This window comes from Aplidium turbinatum, chromosome 1 (genome assembly GCF_918807975.1).
Source record: "Aplidium turbinatum chromosome 1, kaAplTurb1.1, whole genome shotgun sequence".
NCBI classification, from domain to species: domain Eukaryota; kingdom Metazoa; phylum Chordata; class Ascidiacea; order Aplousobranchia; family Polyclinidae; genus Aplidium; species Aplidium turbinatum.
Genome location: NC_137472.1, coordinates 43,045,106 through 43,062,948, shown reverse-complemented (window position 1 = coordinate 43,062,948; position 17,843 = coordinate 43,045,106). Strand labels below are relative to the sequence as shown.

General features: G+C 39.8%; 1 protein-coding gene across 2 annotated transcripts; it reads right to left on the bottom strand.

Annotated features, from left to right (window-relative positions):
- Nucleotides 1–1,149: 1,149 nt before the first annotated feature.
- On the bottom strand, nucleotides 1,150–16,910 carry LOC145769987 (rho GTPase-activating protein 45-like). Of its 2 annotated transcripts, XM_082581563.1 has the most exons (26): nucleotides 16,793–16,910; nucleotides 16,018–16,164; nucleotides 15,787–15,933; nucleotides 14,652–14,798; nucleotides 14,303–14,384; nucleotides 13,645–13,696; nucleotides 13,309–13,411; nucleotides 12,816–12,956; nucleotides 11,878–11,987; nucleotides 11,360–11,509; nucleotides 9,696–9,920; nucleotides 9,515–9,592; nucleotides 8,877–8,993; nucleotides 8,611–8,764; nucleotides 8,358–8,423; nucleotides 7,892–8,080; nucleotides 7,716–7,810; nucleotides 7,454–7,582; nucleotides 6,803–6,997; nucleotides 5,726–5,913; nucleotides 5,307–5,393; nucleotides 4,659–4,792; nucleotides 3,747–3,973; nucleotides 2,562–2,589; nucleotides 1,887–1,946; nucleotides 1,150–1,806 (listed from the first exon to the last, which is right to left on the bottom strand). In XM_082581563.1, exons 2-26 carry the CDS (start codon nucleotides 16,157–16,159, stop codon nucleotides 1,388–1,390), a joined length of 3,465 nt encoding a protein of 1,154 aa, XP_082437689.1. In that variant the 5' UTR covers nucleotides 16,160–16,164; nucleotides 16,793–16,910; the 3' UTR covers nucleotides 1,150–1,387. The 2 variants fall into 2 exon arrangements, with proteins under 2 accessions (XP_082437689.1, XP_082437696.1); XM_082581570.1 differs by lacking the exon at nucleotides 2,562–2,589 and having other exon boundaries at nucleotides 1,666–1,806.
- Nucleotides 16,911–17,843: the final 933 nt, after the last annotated feature.

The following is a 17,843-nucleotide window of genomic DNA, read 5'->3' as shown; positions in this document are numbered from 1 at the left end:
TCTTGTTGCTAATTCCTGGCTGAGATGTTTGAATGTTTGGTATTGGCAAAACTCGCTCTTTTAATGCAATTTTTTTTTAGACTGAAAGTATCATTTTCAATATCGTGACATCACACGCGTGCCAAGGGGGGGGGGGGTTGTAACCCCCAAAACCTCCCCCTTGGCTACGCCACTGCCGACGCTTAGCTAACGAATGCACCATAAAGTTGTTGCCGAGAGTGGATTCAAATTTTCATGGAAAACGAAACCAAGGCGTCGACACAATCTTCGTGTTGAAAACAGGTTGCGGTACATACTGTTTGGAACATTACCATGATTAAAACAAACTGATCGTGTTTGTTAATTTTAATAAAGTGCTTGCACATAAATAAACTATAAAAGAATGATTTAGAACAGAGGTGACGAACCTGCGGCCCGTCAAAGAATTTTGTTTGGCTCGCAAAACAATTCGACAATCTCAAATGGTCATCTGTTTTCGGCAGCACGTACCTATGCGAACAGTTTTCTAAAATGCCCTTTACAAAAAGCTGTTACAGGTCAAGGCTGACAGATGAAAATCTTAGTAAGCAGTTGAGAGTTGCCACATCGTCTGTTCAACCTAATATTGAACGCTTAGTCAAGCAAAAAACTTTCCAAAAATCCCACAAAGCAAAAAAAAATTCAATGCTTCAATGTTATTTTTTAATATTTTATGCTTCACTGCTGCATTAGATAGCTTCAGCTGTATGATTCGCATGGGCTTTTTTGTTGTTGTTTGAAAAAGCTCAAATTGATTTGTTTTTATATTTTTACTGTTGTATGTTTCGATTCTGCGTAAGATAATTTCAACTGTGTGGGATTTATTACTTTCATCTGCCGTTTGTTACTTTTCATGAATAATACCTTGGGTCGCTTCTAAAAGATTTCATAGTAGGTTACGATTAAAAAGTTGTGTGGCCCGATAACTCATGTGTAATTGATAAAGTGGCCCGCGACCGCAAAAAGGTTCGTCAACAATGCGTGGAAATTGTCTTTCCGTGTTGATGAGATCGTGGGCTACGAAATTTTTATCAAACATTATCTAGGCCACGTAGAAAGAGCCACTGTTCAACTGGATTCAAGTATTTTTCTGTTATTGCATTAATCGACCAAGTCCGCTGCAAAGCACACCACGGTAGTTAAGCAAATTTATTGAAGGCTAATCGATTATTGGTTAATTCAAATAACTGTGATTGTTATAGACATATTAATACATAATAAAAACACAGAGGAATAAAAGTAAATGTTAAAAAATTAAACAACATCAGGGCAAAGATACTGCATCGTCTCTGTACAACTAAGCTACTCCGAATCACTATGCGACCGCTAACGGCCATATTGCACCATGGAATATCTGATTAATAAAACCTCAACAAGAGGATGCTTCATCTTCTCCGGATTCAATGACTTTAAAAAACGTTGGTTGCACCGTGGAGGGACGGGGAGGGGTTCGGCCAACCGTTGACATGGCAGCGGAGGGCACCACCCCTCGATCCAAACTGCCAGTTTTATGGTCACGTAAGAAGTGACGCTTAAGATCGCTGCTCATCGTTCTGGTGATCTGTGTAAGGCTGGTGCGTCGTCTGCGGGTTCCCGCCTTCTCGGCTGGAACAGTGATCTTGTCAACGTTCGAAGCCACGTCATTGGCTTCTGCGTCGCCAGAACTCTTCAGCGCCTTCTTGTGATAGGCTGTGTTGAACTCGTGAACGAAATTTACGTCACTTTGTGACGTGGTAAAATCGGTTGCTGCTGTGAGGAAGTCGTTTTGAAGCGAGCGATCAAAGAAACCTGAAGGAAAAATTGTGTTGATTGGTGTTTGACAAAGTTTTTTCACATTAAACCCAACATCAGTTGCTGATAGCACTTACTTTTGTCAGCAGCATCATACTCAGTTAGACCAACGCTATCTGGAAAGACCGTTCCGGTGTCTGCAACGCAAGAAAGAAGGATGTGAAAAGGACCAAACAAAACCACCAACTTTCACTTCAACCATCCACACTTAGCGATTTAGATCTCGGATTTCAAAACATTGATTGCAGAAATTTCATAAAAACTAATCATTGATTGAAGGAGTCCCGAGTCCTGATTTTGCTTAAAATGATATTTTGGAAGTTTTCAGACAATTACTAAGTATTTATCCACGGAGTGGAACAAAACTGGGTAGTCGCCTTAATTTGGTCAGTTAGCATGCTTGTGGGTGCTTCATATCACTGAGATAGGTCGTGCCGTGCTGCATGGGTGCTGAAAAATGATAGTATTCCTAAAGTTGGCCTCTTCATTGCACAGGCCTAGATTCAAACCACTGCCGGCTGATCTCGCCATTTCATCGTTTATGTTTTACAACGTCAAAGATAAAAAGCTTCTTGTGTGCCTTGCATACCGTCTGTCACATACTGGAAATGTTGAAAGAGGTCCACAGTCTTGCAAATAAACAATCTACTGCAGCTACATATTTGCCTGTGGCAGGGTGAACAAAAGTAATCGGTAGAAACAAAATAATCAATCGAAAGAGCGCAATGTAGCAGCAAAACGAAAATACTCACCAAGAAGACAGTGCAGCGGATAGCCGTCCTGTTGACCCATGCAATGCAAAGAAGGTTAAAGCGTTCACATGCAAACAGTAAACCAACCATGCGCTCAATTAATTGTTGAATGTTAAAAAAAGAATGAATTACTGAGAGTGAAGTAAATAAATCAAAATTGCTCCAGATAACATCAAGCCAGCAAATCAGTCTTTTTACATTGATTTAAGGACTGCAGATGTAGAATCAATGTAAAAACGAAACGATTTGCTGGATGGGGGACACGAAGTTAGTTTTCAGATAACGAATTGAAAATGTAATCCAAAAGACAGTACACGAGAGTTAATTGTGAACAACGTGCAAGAGAAAAATGCTGCATTGATGGCTAAAACACACAAGCTGAACACAGGATCAACTACAGTATGAAACAAGATTTCCTTGGTGCATGCGAAGTAAGAGCTGTTAATGGTTGCATTCGTGAAACTGGCCATTCCAAGTTCCACCACTGGTGACAAACACGTGCCATGAGTACTTGAATAAGATATTGACAAGGGCGTACCAGCACGTGTCACCACGGTTAACTAGAGATACGGCCTGATTAGTCACGTTTTGCAGACTGTTATTTACAGGCTGACTTAGTGTAAGTCAGTCTGACTAAAATCTTTTAAAAAAATTATAGTTTTTAATCTTTCATTGCCTCTCATAGTAGGAAGGGAAAGAAAAAACAGAATATCCAAAAAAGCTTCAGAAAATGTGTTTAGAAGATTTCGGGTTCACTATTAGCAACAATCTAAGTAACCAGCAAAATGAAACAAACAAAGCCGTATTATTAAATAGACATCATGGCTTCACGAAGTGAAGATCTTTGCTTTGTTCTGCATTCACATTTTCGAATTTTGTTCATGATAAACAATAGAAAACCTTTCCCCCCCTCACACATATATTCTTCTTATATTCGTTTCTGGGTGTGAGCATTCTTATTCCTTAAAATACACATTGATAAAAGCAGAATTTGTTAAACTGTTCGCCCAGCGGTGAAAATATGTAACAAATCCAAACTTCATGCACGTTTCACACCAGCCTTACACTCATCCGAGGACAGAGATCTGAAGGCTGCTTGAAATGAAGCTGTGTCATGCTGAGGTATACAACAAAAACTGCCAACACGTTGACCATGCGAAGCACGAGTCTGTCGAGGTCACTTACCGCGTGGTATGAACCGTCGTTGTCGTTCGGGTTTTGGGGGTTGTTGTTTGTGTTCGGGGGCTCAGTGGTGGTGTCGTCATCGAAACTGAGGAGGACTTCATCCTGGTGCGAGACTTCATCTTTGCGTTGCTCCTCAACTTGAGAAGCTGCTGCTGATGCAGATGATACTGCTGCTTCATCAGCAGGATCGGGCTTATTAGAATAAGCAGATTGGAAGTGCTGGAAGCCTTTGATACAGAAAACAATGAAAGTCACATCAGCAGGTGAAAAAAACAGGTTTAATGGTTTATGCATTGAATTTTGTGAATATCCAAACGCAGTTGTGTGTAACAAACTCCATGATAAGGTTTTTGCTTGCGGGATTCTACGCGGAAAAAGTTGTTGAGCGAATTTAAAAATGAAAGTTCGAAAATCGTTTGAAGAAGATTTCGAGATGGATGGCCTTCAATGAAAAGTTTGATTTTGAGGAAAAGGAAGGTTCATAACAAACTAGAAACCAAAAATAGAAAAAATTAGAAAAACAACAATCGGTAAAGAATATACTGATTAAGCCATTTTACTTGAGGTTAAAAGAACATCGTTTCTTTTTTTTTCAATCACCGAGAGAAAGCCATGAAGTTTCCACAGAAAAAAACACATTCATCATTATCTTCATCGGCCAAGCCTGAATAAGGTGCGGGCTACCATGCTTTTCCACCACGATAGATCGTCCATTGTTCTCATTAGCTTTAAAAAATCTTGGACTGTCCATGTTAAAAGAATCTTAAACATTTCCAAACGTGGACACCCCCGGTGCCTCTGACCAGGAAGCCGCCCACCCATCTTTACATAGTGCTCAATTCCGCGCTTACAATAGGCGTGCCCGATGAATGTCATTTGCCTTTTTATAACCACGTTAATAATGTCAAATACCTGAGTAAGGAAATATATTTCCGGCCTGGTACGTCTGTGTACTGAATACGACGTCCTTGTGTACGATGAGCATCTCCACGATGCGAGACTGATAGGGAAGGTCGATTAATGTAGTCAGTGACTCGTTGCCGTCGCTATGACAACAAACGTAACAATTCAACACCAAGGATGACACAAACAACAGGATTCTTCAACATTTCATAAACAGATCTCAAAAACGTGAAGTTGAAACGGTCTCAGGAAATTCTAACTAGTTGAAGTGTTGTAGTATAGAAGCATTTTTCGAGATACTGTTTAATAAGACAACATGTGGTCCAAGAGTAAATAACTCCATGTGTTCAACAAGAACGTCATGATGCATGAGCTTACAAGTAAAATAATAACAGTCATTCTATGTGACAGCTGTACTATTGAAAATACACTGTAAGAATATTAAAATGCTTTTAGAGAGTGTCCGCTGTTGTCATGTTTGCAACAAAGCTATTGGCAAAGTTCGAAGTACATTTTTCGAGTATGCGCGTTTAGCAGAGTAAAAAAAAGTTGGACTTATCTCGACAATATCAAACCAAGCTACTTTGGAAAAACCAATTGATGATGAAACACTGTTGTGGGTGAGTCTAAAGAAAGTGACTAGATTGCAGCACTCACGTGAGCACGGGACGCAGCAAGGTTGGTCCGAACACGATGGCGAGGTTACTTGGGGACATCTTGTTGTCGTGGGAATGGAAGGCAACCCTGGAGCAAACAAATTATCGATATTAAAGTTTCAAGCAAAATGGATATCACATAGTCAGTGGCGTGATCCTCAAACCGGTTCTGTGACGCTATGAAATATAAAAAAACCTCATGTTTGTAGCCTGCAAAAACCTGGTTTGATCCGACGGGTTCGCATGACTAACGATTTTAGATCTGGTTTGCAAAACCGCAAAGAACTGGTTAAATCCCATGAATCCCAGTTTGATCAACAAAAGTAAAATCTATATTGAAATCTATTGAAGCAACGGTTAAATCAAACGATCAACCAGGTCAAGTGAATTCAAGATTATGAACGTAAATCATAACCTCACCTCACGAGATGTGACACGATGCATTGAAGAGTGTTGCGATTTTCCAATGGAAGTTGTTCTACGGCGGCACGAATGCGTTCAATGAACGAATTCAACAAGGTCTTGGAGGGCGGAGGTGGAGCAGGAAGACCTTGCTCCTGGGCCTGTTTTACCGCCTCGTTTGTGGAAGTGATGAGTTGTTGATACTCCTGCAACGAAATCATGTGATCCTTCTTCACAGGAGGAACTTTCTACCGAACGTTCAACAAACCCAGGAAAAACGTCCACTTTTACAACATCCACAATATTTTTGTACAAAAAGTCGGCCCATCAAGCGTTACAGACGTTAAATCAATGTAAAAATGACGGATTTTGCTGTTTAGGTTGGTTGGTTAGTTGATTCTACACCGACAATTTAACATATGGTCAGACTTCGCTTCTTGTGTTTAAGTAGGTTAACAGGATTGCTCAATTTGCAGGATCGAAAGAAAAGGGGTTGAAATACATTGGAACAAATTCGCTTTTGAAGATTATTATCTGACAGCGATATATCCCGATCATTATCAAACTGTTTTATCAAACTGTTAAACTATTTTGTAAATATGTAAAAAATATATACTGTTGTAATGCTCAACCCTGTGGTATTGTTGTGTCTTGCCTGTCTTTGGTATAAAAAAGCAAACTCTCTCCCGAAACTATATTATCAAACTTACGTCCAAAGAAATCTTCATTGCATTCTAAATGGTCACCAGTCTTAAGTAACTTGATGCGTCATATGATGCGTCTTTGCCTCGCGTAATTTAAACGCCATGTGATGTGCCTTTCTCCTTTGCTCTGCCGTTTCATTTTATGCATTTCGTTTTTCAATTCAGTGTTTAGATCAGTTATTCATTTTCATTGTAGATATGATAAGCAGTTATTTTTTTGTTACTTGATAAGGCTAACGTGTGTATGGCCGAAAACGTTTGTAGCTTATAGTTTATGTTCAATTTTAATGGATTATGTTAAATGCCGTGTGGTTGCTTGATTGTATATGTCTGTGGATGAAGAAAGTGACCTCTTTACCAAAATTGTAGTCTTAAGTAAAACCTAGCAAACCTTGGCGATGTCAAGAAATGTGTTGTAGAGATCAAACTGCAGCAGCGGCTCAGGCAGTTGACGAAGAAAATATTTCAGCACACTGCTGATGTCATGTGGTGATTGGTTGGCAAGGTCGACACGCTCCGACGCGACGTCAAATTGAGTGCACAGCTTCTCCACACGATTCTTGACCCCGTTCACGCGATACAATCCCTGCACGTACAAAGCATTGCTAAGTGAACAAACGTGAACTTGAAGCGAAACAATAGAATTAAAATTTTTCTGGGTATTGGAGAGTACATGCTGACCAAATAATGTGATAACAAAAGCATTATCCTTATAGCGACGTGAAACTGGATAAAAAGGCGAAAGGTCAAATGTTTCTTCCAAGTTGAGTAGAGATGGAGTGGCTTTACCTTGGTTCGACTTTCCGGCCTCCAGAAAGTTGTAGGTTAAATAAATTATCTTCAATGCGTTCAGTAATTCCAACAAACAGACACGGTGGCTGAAAACTTACGCTTTTACATCAATCAATATACATGAAGACCAAGAAGGACCTGGAGACTGTCAGTCTCGCAATTGCTAAGCTTTCAACAGTGCTGGAAGTTGATCCAATGCAGTCTCTGAATTTGAAGCCGTGGCAACCGCTGTACAAACCTCACTGCTTACCTTGACTGAAAGTGCGCGATTGTCTATTTCAGCGATACATCGCTTCACCAAGAATGGAATCCCATCAACAGAAGATTGCGAGGCAGTCCCAAGATCAACGCCGAATAAAGTTGACTTGGTTTTCTTCCCCTGAAAAGTGAATTGTTTCCAAATCACTAAACACATCTCTAAAGCTTTTTTTAAGCGACAAAATATTTTCACTGTACAAAAAAGTATAAAATATATCGCAAAACACACCACGATAAGTTAATTAAGTCCAAACCTTGCTAAATGCATCTCGGACGTTAACCGCCATCTTGATTGCGTTCTTCGTGAACGACCTGCTTGGTACGGGAGAAGTCTCGGGAGTAGGGTCCACTAAACAAGCAACACATTAACAAAGAATTGCTACAGAAGTGACATCATCAAACTGTGCTATCACACTCTGGCGTCACCAACCTGGAAGACCAAGATTAGGAATGAACTTTCCTTCCTTCCCTGCTCCTTCTTCAAGGATCTCTTCGGACGAGAGAGATCCTTCTGTTGAATGGCGACGTGGGTCCATTGGACGGATTGGAGCACCAGGGCTCGCAGACGGAGAGATGTCATCGAGTGAGCGACTGCTGCTGCTCTCAGTATCGCTTAAACCTGCATTGAACTTGAATATTGAAAATCAACGTCTGTAGACGTTGAATCAGCGTCAAAACGACGGATGTTGCTAGCCGAGGTATTACTAGCACACACAATACAACTCAAAAGGTGTAGAAAAACATATCAGCATTTATCGCGACTATATATCGAGAGAAAAAAATATTAAATAAAGTTGCACACTTCCTTGCACACTCTGCAACATAACTGGAGGCACAACTGTGAATACAATTTCAGTTGCTGACCGAGCACAGAAAATAAAACCTTTATCTCTGACCTTTGTGTCCACTGCGATGTCTTCTCGGAGGTTGCGGGGCCACTTCGTCACCATAACTTCTTCCATCTAAACACCAGTTTAATTTAAATGAAACGCTGCATTTGCAGACGTTGAATCGATGTAAAAATTAACTAAGTCGGTGACGAGGTTATGTCCACGTCATCTCAACGTCACTTTATCGGCATTGAAACGTCAAATAAAGTTAACGAATGTTTCAAACAAGCTAGTGCTTAAAAATCGCCTTGTCATAAACCTGTTTGCACAAGGTAGTTGGCGCCTTCAGTTCCATAAGGTTCGAAATGGAAGTCAGTCCGAGCCTTGAACGGCTGCGTGGGAAGGTTACGAATGAAGTCAGAGTACTGGAAACCTGGTTCGTATCGCTTTGCATCTTCACACATTGCCTGGAACTGTGAACGAAAAGCATTAGCCACCAGGTCATGACTCTGCCAAAGTTGGAATGATGACACTAGCACTCACTCTACAAACAGCCTATCAGCAATGACGTGCATGTGTACAAACCTGTATGGGAAGCGGGGCAAATAGGCGATGGTGCAATTGGAAAAATGAAACCGTGACTGATTTTGCAGTCTGATCGCATTGAAGCATCAACTCACGTAATTGTTGCAGGTATAGCGCCTGTAAAAATGCAAATAGGATTGTATAGAAATTACAGAAAGATAAGAGCTGCGATCAAGCAGTCGTAAGGCTTAAAAAACTTCATAGGAAACCGAACTAAGTCGGTAGTTGTTGACTGAGCATGCAACAACTCACAAGACTTTGAGAAAGTATAACATCCAGTAAGTTTATTGTTAAGCAAACACTTGTGGATTCGGTTCCTGGTTCGGTTGACGATTGCAAAGCGGATGTTAACTGAGAAATTGCTTTTTAACTGCATATATTTCGTTTATGTCACAGCAAGAAGTAGCCCACTAGCTCGGTTGCCACATGTCTGCTTCAGCTTTGTAGGCTGGTGCTTTGAAGCTTTGACCCTTCGTTCAATATTTTCCAGAAAAAATTCAAGGTGTGTTTTAAACTAACTAAAAAAAGCAACATTATTTTCAAATATTCGATCAGTTTTGGTCAACAAAACGATGGATTGCACATTAGCAAGTACAAACATACATTCGGTTTCCAAATTTGACCAAAAACAAACTGACCTTGCTCTTGTCAAGGTCCCGGATCCGCTTGTTCGCCTCACCAACGGACGCTCGATAGGCCAGCTTCGCAGTTTCAGCCTACGTCAATTCACAACAGATTTGAAATGGATTCATAGTTTGACTGACTTGTGGCCATATGTGCACATCACAGCAGGTAATCACAAGTAATCAATTGGTTTACCTTGATATTAGTGTCCTCTTCCTGTTTCTTCTTCTTGTCCATCTTGGTGGTTGTGGAGAGGAGGACAGATCCAAGAGTCGATCCACCTGCGCTAGTCTTTAATGTTTGAGATTGAGGTGGCAACTCTCCCTCAGCCTTGATCGCGGCCTCTTTCGCTTTTTGATATTCAATGAAGCGTGTCTGATACGCCGCCTTCGCCTTCCTCATGTTGACAATCACCTCTTCCTGTAATCATGACGTGTCAATCGGGGTTAAAGGCGAATGTTTGATACGTAACACACGCACTGATGCTTTCAAAAGGTCTACAATATACTTTTTTTTTACTTTAACTTCAACAGCTTGAACAATGAAGTCATTTTTTCCGGTACAGATCCTAATCCTTCGTTTCTTGCCTCACATGAGTAATGAAGACACAAGGAAAAAAAACAAAACTATTGAAAAACTAATAACTAGTTAAAACATTGGTCAAGTTTATTCCACAGAGTTTCACTTCCCCTTTCTCTCAGCATGACACAGGTGACAGATCACACTTTGTTTGGTTGTTTATTCGGCAAAGCAGAAAGATGTCATTCATTTGTATGGAAATGATGCCATAATGGCGACAAACACTTAATTTGAACAAAGGCGATTTGATGATGAGTAATCACGCTGCGGCAGACACATGATTGACGGGCGTGCTTCCTTATCTACTATTTCAGCGCAGGCTGACTGATATCTCAATGGTTCTTAACCTTTTTCACTTATGGAACCCAGGGATATCTAGAGAAGGGGATATGAAGGCTCGCAGCGATTGCCTTATTCTCGTGACACTACCAGGGCGGTAGTTTGTAGTGCTTTAAACATGTGGTTCTTTTAAGATCGTAGACAGTTTTGTAGTGCAGCTGGTACAATGAGCTACAGTAATCAGTTAGCAAATGTTACGTAGAGCATATTTAAAGAATATTTGTTTGCAAAGACAGTTAAAAAGTTACCAGTAAGCTGTTTTTTTTTAACAAAGCGTTTGCAGTAGGCTAGATGTAAAGCAAGTATATGGGTAGTTGAATTAACAAGTAACCATGAGCATGTTGTGAATATCTAGGCCTGATGCTAATAGCGCAATGCAAGTTATCATAACAAGATTTATTGAACTACTATCGGTGCCAATTGTCATTTGACGATAAACACAGATTATTTACGATAAACAAAAGCCCTTCTATTGTCAGACGTAATAAAAGCCTTCGTATCCCCTTCTTTAGATATCCCTGATGGAACCACATTAAAACCACCAACCAACTTTCGCACCCCTCTACAGTAGAATGGCTGAAATGTAATAGTCATAGTCACCTACAATTCAAAACGTTGGATAAAATTCCGGTAAACAGGCATAGCTTCTTACGTCATTTTATGACTAACTTTAATGATTCTGCATCCACGCAACTCTTGAGAAAAGATCTCGCACACCTCAATGGTGCGTGCACCCCTGGTTAAGAACCCCTAACTTAACTTGGTATATCAGGCTTGGTTATGGTAAAATGATAACCAACGCGACGGGCTTTATCAAAATCCTTTGGTAGTCTAGCCAGAGTTATCCACATACCAGAATGCAGTCAGAACGCAGTCAAAAGTAACAGGATAGCAGTGTTACTCTAAATGTAAAGTTATGTTTGGTTCACTCATCCACTCACGCAGTGTTTCTTTTCGCGCGACCAGGACTCGCGAATCGTCTTCCTGCGCTTGTCGTGCTCGTTCTTCTTCGCTTGCAGAGGCTCGATGAATTTCTGCTGAAGCAACGCCGACTGGTACATGCCGTGGCAGTTGCTCGCGTACTCACGATCCTGTCATGGCGAGACGTTGATTCGAGGAAGATTATTCATATTTTTAATGTTTTTCGTAAAAACGAAAGCCCCAGGCAGCAAAGCAATCGTTTTTTTACATCTGCAGACGTTGAATCAATGTAAAAAAACGGCAAATCAAACAATGTCTACAAATGATACTTTCTGCATCGTTGCATACTAACCCAGCGAGTCAAATATCAAGTCGTTGTGCTGCGTTACAAGACAAACAAATGGCGTGTATCGGTAACAATAGCACGCAGAAGCCTGTAACATTCCACAATTAAGTCACAAAATTTACTGGCTTTGCGATATAATAAATAAAGGCAGAGGAAGACTTTACGACAATGCAAATATGGCAAGCCGCTTACATGGTCCAAAGCCGTGCAGTAAAGCGACTGAAAAGGTAGAAAACTTTGTTCAGACAAAACCGACTTTGTCGACTGTGCCAGCTTGAGCAATCCTTTTGAGTGTTCCATCTCTGCAGAAAAACATTTGTTAAAAGTTACGCCAGCTTAGCAAGCTCAATAAAGTTTCTGTGAATAGAAGTCGGGAAAAAACCCCCTTGGAAAAATCCACGCAAAGGTTTCTGTTTTGTTCATGCTCTGCTGAACTTCGTAAAAGATAACCTGCTTCGGTGTTTCAAAAAAGATCGTCTTACTATCGAGAGTAAAAGTTTAGGAACGAGAACATGCACTTCTTCAGCCATCACGGGGAAACTTTTATGGTCGAGATTAGTTTTCGTAATTCGTTCAACCCTTTGTGCAGTTGTGCACCCACTGCGTGCCACCTTAAACTTTTGCAGTGTTCCCAACAACTTTTCTAGATGATACATTGCATCAATTGCCCAGGTAGTTTAACGACGGTCTCTTGAATTTGGTTTTGAGGTTTTGAAATATCTAATTTAACTGATAGCATAACCAATTAACCATGTACGTCATTGAACTTCAATGTACGTCATTGCACTTTGCCTTTCATCCGTCAACGTTCAGCTCCCCAAGTTTTTTACGCAGCGGCGTAGAATTAACAATGGCTTTTGCGCTGCATTCGGAGGGCACAAAAGTGACAACGTAGTGTAGCATATATGGCACTACTGTTGATATACACTGAGCAAAGACGACATTACCTATTTAAAAACGCAATACTTTCTTTCGTATAACTGTTTGAATGAGAGAGTGCAGACTCGACCACCTCCTACGCCTTCAGGGCTACGGTCTTTCGCACTCTCTCATTGGATGCACACTGTACGTCTTTGTTTTATGTACGTTTCGCATCCAAACAAAAATAAATGACCATCCATCCATCCTACCAAGATGAGCTTTCTTCTTAACGTAATTGACAAGTTCTCCGAGGTATTTTGACAAGATCTTAGCGCGGTCGAACGCCTTGTCCAGTCCGCTCTCCATCTGGAAGAGGAGTTCATCAGCACTCTCTACGTATGACGTAGAAACTGAAATAAGAAAAACTTGGTTGAATTGTCACCACGAGTTGTCTCAGACCCATATGTTCGAAATAACCTAATACCAGGAGCAAAAAGAAGTCGGCATTCTAACAAAATTAGGCAAGAAAACTTTTTCAAAACAAACACCACTGCTAAGTGTCGCTTGGCAAACTAATAAAAAATTTTAGGCAAAAGACATTAGTTGTTGAATTGAGCTCAGTCACTTGTCAAGACTTCGAAAGGAATATCTTTCATATCAAGATATGGTCGTATCGTGTATACGGCGACCAACATGAACTACAACTACAAAGCGTGTTACATTACGCACATACGCATGCATGCGATCAATTAGCAAACTCACCTTCTGTTGGTGTGGAGGCGCCCTCCACCGACGTGTCTGTCAGTTGTGTGACGTCATCGGAGTCCGCCATTGGTTTTGAACCGCCCACATCAAAAGATTGACTCTGAAAAATAATGACAACAGCGTTTCAACGGACAGCAATTTGTGCGCATGGTAGGGATTTTTGTCAGAAGAAATAAACTTTGCTTTTGCTACAATTTAAATACAACCAGCTTCATTTGAGAAAACCAAACTTTTAACTCATAAAAAAGAAAGATGATATTTACCCTGTGTAAATAAACAAATGCTTTCTTTGAAAATTGCAGAAGCAAAAACTGAAGAAATTGTGCAACTTACCCCGGAAATGTTTGGACTAATGTTGGTTTCTCCCATCAGACATTCTGATACACTGAAATGAAGTAAGTCGTTATTGGACGGCGCTATTTCATACACATTTGCACGTATGGGTTGATTTTTGTAAGCATGCAGAGGAATAACACTTTGTAAATCTAATTCTGCTGATAACACTTGAACTGGAAATATACCTATGTGTTTTTGTATGCTATTTAAAAAAAAACATTCGATTTTTACATCAGACACAGTATTGCGAATAAAGTTTTAAGAATCATTCTAAATGTAATATGACTCTATGAGTAAAGATTTAGCGTTATGGTAAGGTCCAAATTCAGCGTGTGAACAAATTAAAAGCATATCCCTAGCAGTGAACCGATTGCTTTAAAATGCAATATCAGCAAATCAGTCCTCTTTTTAGATCAATTTAACGTCTCCAGACGCTCTTGCCAGCCAGCCAGCAATCAGACATTCTGCAGATGTAGAATCAATGTAAAAAAAAGGATATTGAGTTCACAAAACAGTAAGTAAATTCCAGTCAATGGCAATCCATATACGAAGCAGACAAGAACGCATGCATACAAATACAACTATATACAAAAACGTGCATCGTCTACAAAAAGGGTGTTTACAAACCCATCATGGCATCAAAAAACTGTTTAACCTGTTGCTAAATATCATGGCAAGGTTGTTGATAGCACGGAAAACCTCAGGAGAGACATCGTCTTCATCTTCGTAATTGAACTCTGGTGAAAAACATATAGATTAAAAAAATAAGGTACCCAAAAGTTGCGTCTGCATGAAAACAAGTCATCCTAACTGATGCTGCTTGAAGAAGTGTTAGCAATTCACTGCATAGCGCAATAAAGGTTCATGAATAACTTATCCGACAAGCAAAAGTGGTCATCTTGCACTTTAAACATCGTATTCTCATTAAGCTCAAACAACGCTGTGCACCAATGCACAGCAAGTCAACATGATGGCGGTTGCAAATCCTACACTGTGTCACCAACCTTTCACATGCTTGATGAGTACCCCGGCCATTGCAAGGATCTCGCTCGAGTTGAGCTCGGAATATTTATCAACCACCATCTTGAGTACTTGCAGCAGCTCTCCGAGCTTCTCATGGGCGAGCACGCGCAAGCTTCGATCATGCAAATCTGAAAACGAACCATCGAGTAGAAAAAGTTGTGATCTTTATGCGCGCAAGGTTAACAAGCAATATGTAAACAACCCAATACGACAACAAACGCATTTCACGAGATGACGCGTTGGTGTATGGCGATGCGTGAATTGTTGGACCATTGGAAGGCATATACTTGTGTTTTTCACGTAAAACAAAGCTACTACCCGACTAGTGGGTGAAATGTTCTTAATTCACTTCAGTTTGACTGAATTTAACTTTAATGACTACCGCCATAACAAGTCTATTTTAGAGATATAACCTTAAATGTTGCGTTTTGTCACAAAAATGATGCTATGGTAAAATAAAAAAGAGTAGGAGGCGAACATGCGGAGACTTAAAACAAAATCAAACTCCAAAAGAGCAGTTTCTTTTATTTATTTACTTTTTAAAGTAAATCATATGTATTGTAGTTATTGCAATTGAGCTCTCAATACTGCACTCTTTTTCGCATTGTTTTTATTGCAATTTTTCCAGAAAACAAATCAGTGAACGTGGGTCTAAAGCTGGAAAAGGCTGCGAAGCAACACTGTCGATCAAATACAGTGTTAAAGTGTGTATTGACAACTTTCAACAATTTTCATATCTGTAAGTTCGTTTCAAACCGTTCCTGTCTACCTTTCACCCTTGGCGCCATAAACCTATGGTTTTATGTGTTAAACTGCAACCTATTTTATGAGTGTGTGCACAACTGCACATAGCACTCAATCAACAATGAGCATCGTATGCGACTGCGGTACAGCATCTAGGACGCAATCGAACGATTGAAATCAAAAAGTAACTTAAATTTATTGATGAAGTATTCGAATGAAATGTTTGTGTATTATTACATGCCCAGACTTTTTAACATTAACAAGATCAGACTTATAACAAAATCTTTTGATAGATTTTAAGAAACGCTATTCTACATACCGGTAAAAGAAATATAAGTGGTATAATTTATTAAACTGAGCAATTAAATGTACTTCTCTCATCCAAGTAAACAGCTTTTAAGGCAGTGAGTGCTTCAGAAAACGCTCGTAGATTCTTTGTAAGTTGGTAGACGCTCTCTTCGTTCATGAGCAGACCAGCTCTCCCTTCCCATGCTGGATCAAAAGACGACACACTACTCACTGCAAAAGGATTTGCATTTAATCAAATGCCGATAAGTGACTTTCTAGGCGCAAACCATTGTGCAGAGAATAAAAGATACGCACCACTGTTAGTGGGATTGTTTCTTTCAAACGTCATCTGTTCAAACCCGGTCAGCACTTCAGAGTAACCTTGCTGGTTGCCCGTGTAGCTGGATGTGCTCCCAGCGCTATCAAGACTATCATCTTGCTTGAATGCTGGCTTCATTCCAACTGAAACAAAAATACCAAATGTGAGAATAACTCCATACAGGGTGGAGAAGAGTGGTTCCTAACTTGGGAACCATCAACCCACTAGAAAGAGTTTGTGAATCTGTAGATTTTAAGAAACAGTAAAACTTAAAAAACAGTAAATTTTAAAAACAGTAAAACTTAAGCACTGAAGTTTATTGATTTAAATGGCAATTTCACAAAATGTTTACTTTGGAATCTGTATCACTGTGAAAAGTTGATGGGTTTGTAAAATTAATGTAATTTTTCGCAAAGAGTATATAATGATCACTAGTGGCGTACGGTGACCAATTTTTTTGGGTGTTCACATTTTTCAAAAAGTTTCAAACACATGCTTGATTTGCGTGGTGACTATATCACATCACACCACACCAGTTTATTTGATATGATGTGAACAGCTATTGAGCAAATTGCAAACCTAGTGTGGGTACAAAGCCTGTTGAAAAAAAGGGAACACCTAAAAAATGGTCACCATACGCCACTGATGACTACCAAAACGCAGTGTACCGTACCACTGATACGCATTACTCTCATTGAAAATTAAACTATTAAAATTATTACTATTAAGTTTTAGTTATACCAATAACTAAACCAGTGCAAGCAGACTGACCTTATTTTTATCCTCTTCTTTGTGGCAGTGAAGAGATTGAAGGCAGAATGCAAATTAACTAAAACAGCATTTTTGTTTCAAGTAGAACTTATGATACATTCAAGTCCTAAGACCTAACAATAATGCTGAAGAAACAAAGAAACATCATTCTATACACCGGGGATGTGCAGGCTTCTAAGCTCTCGTTGGTCATAGCCGCAAAGAAGTCATTAAATGGCCTCCGAATCTACCACGCTTTGGTCGTCGGCTTCCACAAGCCCAAGTTTTTCCACTCGTGTTTGTAGGTGAAACTCACTTCTTTCAACTCGCAACTTTTTATCACAACCAAAAGTTTTCACACGCTGACAAATCTTGCTGGTAAAAGTTTGGCAAAAAGTCTAAGCGTCGGCCCATAAAAACTCGAAGACTAGCTGTAGCCTGCACCGTGCGCCTACTTGGCAAGCAGTGATATGCTACAACTGCAAATATGTTTCAGGGCCTTGTTTACATTGTTTTTACCTGAGTGAACGCAAAAATACAATATTAATTAACTGATTTAAAAAAAGCAAACTTTTAACCGATTTTTTATTTTGCCTGCCGGGTGCGAGAATTTGGCCACCGAGAAGAAGCTCCGGTAGGCCATGCTTGGTAGCCAGAAAAATAAAAGAGCTTAGTAGAGACCTGATGTGGAAGTACTTTTGATAAGGAATATACAATACCGGTATACCATCAGAACCATTTCATCAGAGAAATTTTTGAAACAAAAAAGTCCCTTTTAATTATTTAAAAAAAATAATAAGTTCAAAGCAAAGTGCAGAAACAAGTACAAAAAATGCAAAGTTGTGTATTTATTTTTTTCTGACATTTTTTCTTATTACTATTCAATGCTACGGTTACCAAATAATAACTTGTAATTCTTGGTGGTGTCCATACCGCTATCAAGGTCAGAGGCTGATGATTAATGAAGAATACTGATCAACTTCATTTCACTTTAAAGATGATGCATGGCTGAAGGATGAGAGCTTTAGTGCGACACTCAAAACGACATCAGTTCGACACTACTCACAATCAT